This window comes from Octopus bimaculoides, chromosome 22 (genome assembly GCF_001194135.2).
Source record: "Octopus bimaculoides isolate UCB-OBI-ISO-001 chromosome 22, ASM119413v2, whole genome shotgun sequence".
NCBI lineage: Eukaryota > Metazoa > Mollusca > Cephalopoda > Octopoda > Octopodidae > Octopus > Octopus bimaculoides.
The window spans coordinates 9,322,515-9,324,234 of record NC_069002.1 but is presented as its reverse complement, the minus strand read 5'-3'; the positions used below and the strand labels follow the sequence as shown (position 1 = coordinate 9,324,234).

Genomic DNA, 1,720 nt, shown 5'->3' with positions numbered 1-1,720 from the left:
CTCTTTACGTTCTACTTTGCCTTTCATCCTTTCGAGATCGATTAAACAAGTACCTGTTGAGTATTGAGGGTGTATGTAATCAATTAGTCCCCTCCCCTAAAAATTAAACCTTGTGTCTATAGCAGAAAAGATTAGTCCGGCAGAGATATGTACTTAAAACTAAAAAAAAAATCATTAAAATTTCTGCTGGTTATAAAAAAAAAACTCTACAACCTCTGCCGATTAAAAATAAATGAAAAATATAAACTCATGTTTTTAGTTCTTATATATCCTGTTTGCAAATCAAACCGGATATATACAGACTCACACACACACACACACACATATATAACGGGCAAACACACACACACACGTCAATATCTTTACACGTGGTATATTTTCCCGCGAATTCTGAAACAACACTGTGACTGACATTTCAAGGTTCAGAATGGCCACAAGCTCTATTTCTAAGGTAACTTACATTATTATCTTTATTCTCTCGCCAAATTATGAAATAATAATAATATATATATATATTTAAAGAAAGCCATAACGATATTACGTGTAATTAAAATTATGTATGCTGATATGAACACTATAAGGTATAACTGATATTGTTTTGTTATAGCTTTCTGAAAAAATACGTAATTTCTAACAAAATTTTCCAGAGTTACATTTTTAGATGATTTAGATTTCTGTTATTTCGGAATTTGTTGTGAACTTTTTTTTTTTTTTGAGTGACTGTGGACTGCGATATATAGTCGTAATGTACATCATCTGAAGCATAATCGTTGAATTTTTAATAAAATTAGGTAATTACGTCGTTGTGGTTACACATAATAGAATTTCTTTATTTTATGTATTTATCATTTGTGTGTAGCTACAGCTACATTCATATTGGTTTCAAATTTTGGCACAAGGTCAGCAATTTTTTAACCAGGGCGTAAGTCGATTTACATTGACTGCAGTGCTCCACTGGTACTTATTTTATCGATCTCAAAAAGTATGAAAGGCAAAGTCGACCTCGGCGGAATTTGAAGTCCGAACGTAAAGAGCCTGAAGAAATATGGCTAATCACTTCATTCGGTGCGATAACGATTCTGTCAGCCCGCCGCTGACAGAAAAATTTGGTCCGGTTTGGGCGGAGGTAACGAATACGCACACCACCCATTTTCGACGTAACCCTAAACCTCTCCAATTTTCGGCGTAACAAAGACCCTAAACACCAGGTGTGCGTATTCTTTACCTTCGCCGCGGTTTTTATCCTTGGATTAGTAAATTTGGTTGACGGAAACTGTGTGGAAGCCTGTCATATATGTATGTTGGTTTGTTTATGCTCCAATAATCTAGCGGTACGGCAAAAGAGACGGATAAGATAAGTACCAGACGGATCTTGTTCAATTTCTTCCAACCACTTCGGGTTTATCAAATTTTCACCAGATAATTTTCAAAAACTGTAGTTCTGGTGTAGTTTTTTTTCTAGAAATTAATAGTAATAAAAAATTCTAGAAGATACCTATAATTCTTCTTGTATCTGTCATTTCTTTGTCTGTTACTTATACCAGAATTATGTCTTGGTCTATTATTAATTGTTTCAATATTTTTTTTAAAATTTTTATTTTTAGGGATGCTTCGCCTTTAAAGGGAACAAAAAAAGACTAAACACAAGTATGTAAATCCGTTTTTTTTTATTTTGAAAATGTGTAACCTACCCCTTCATTCATCTAAAAATAAGAATCAA

The 1,720-nt window shown here is 33.3% G+C and overlaps 1 protein-coding gene across 3 annotated transcripts in view; it reads left to right on the top strand.

Annotated features, from left to right (window-relative positions):
* The first annotated feature begins 24 nt into the window (after positions 1-24).
* The window catches only part of LOC106874149 (origin recognition complex subunit 3), a 17,852-nt gene continuing 16,156 nt past the window's right edge, over positions 25-1,720 (top strand). The window contains exons 1-2 of one of the 3 annotated variants that reach the window (XM_052975737.1): positions 25-451; positions 1,605-1,647. In XM_052975737.1, the coding sequence (XP_052831697.1) occupies positions 428-451; positions 1,605-1,647 (67 nt within the window). In that variant the 5' untranslated portion in view covers positions 25-427. The remainder of the gene's footprint in view (positions 452-1,604; positions 1,648-1,720) is intronic. The other 2 variants (XM_014921768.2, XM_014921769.2) reach the window with 2 other exon arrangements.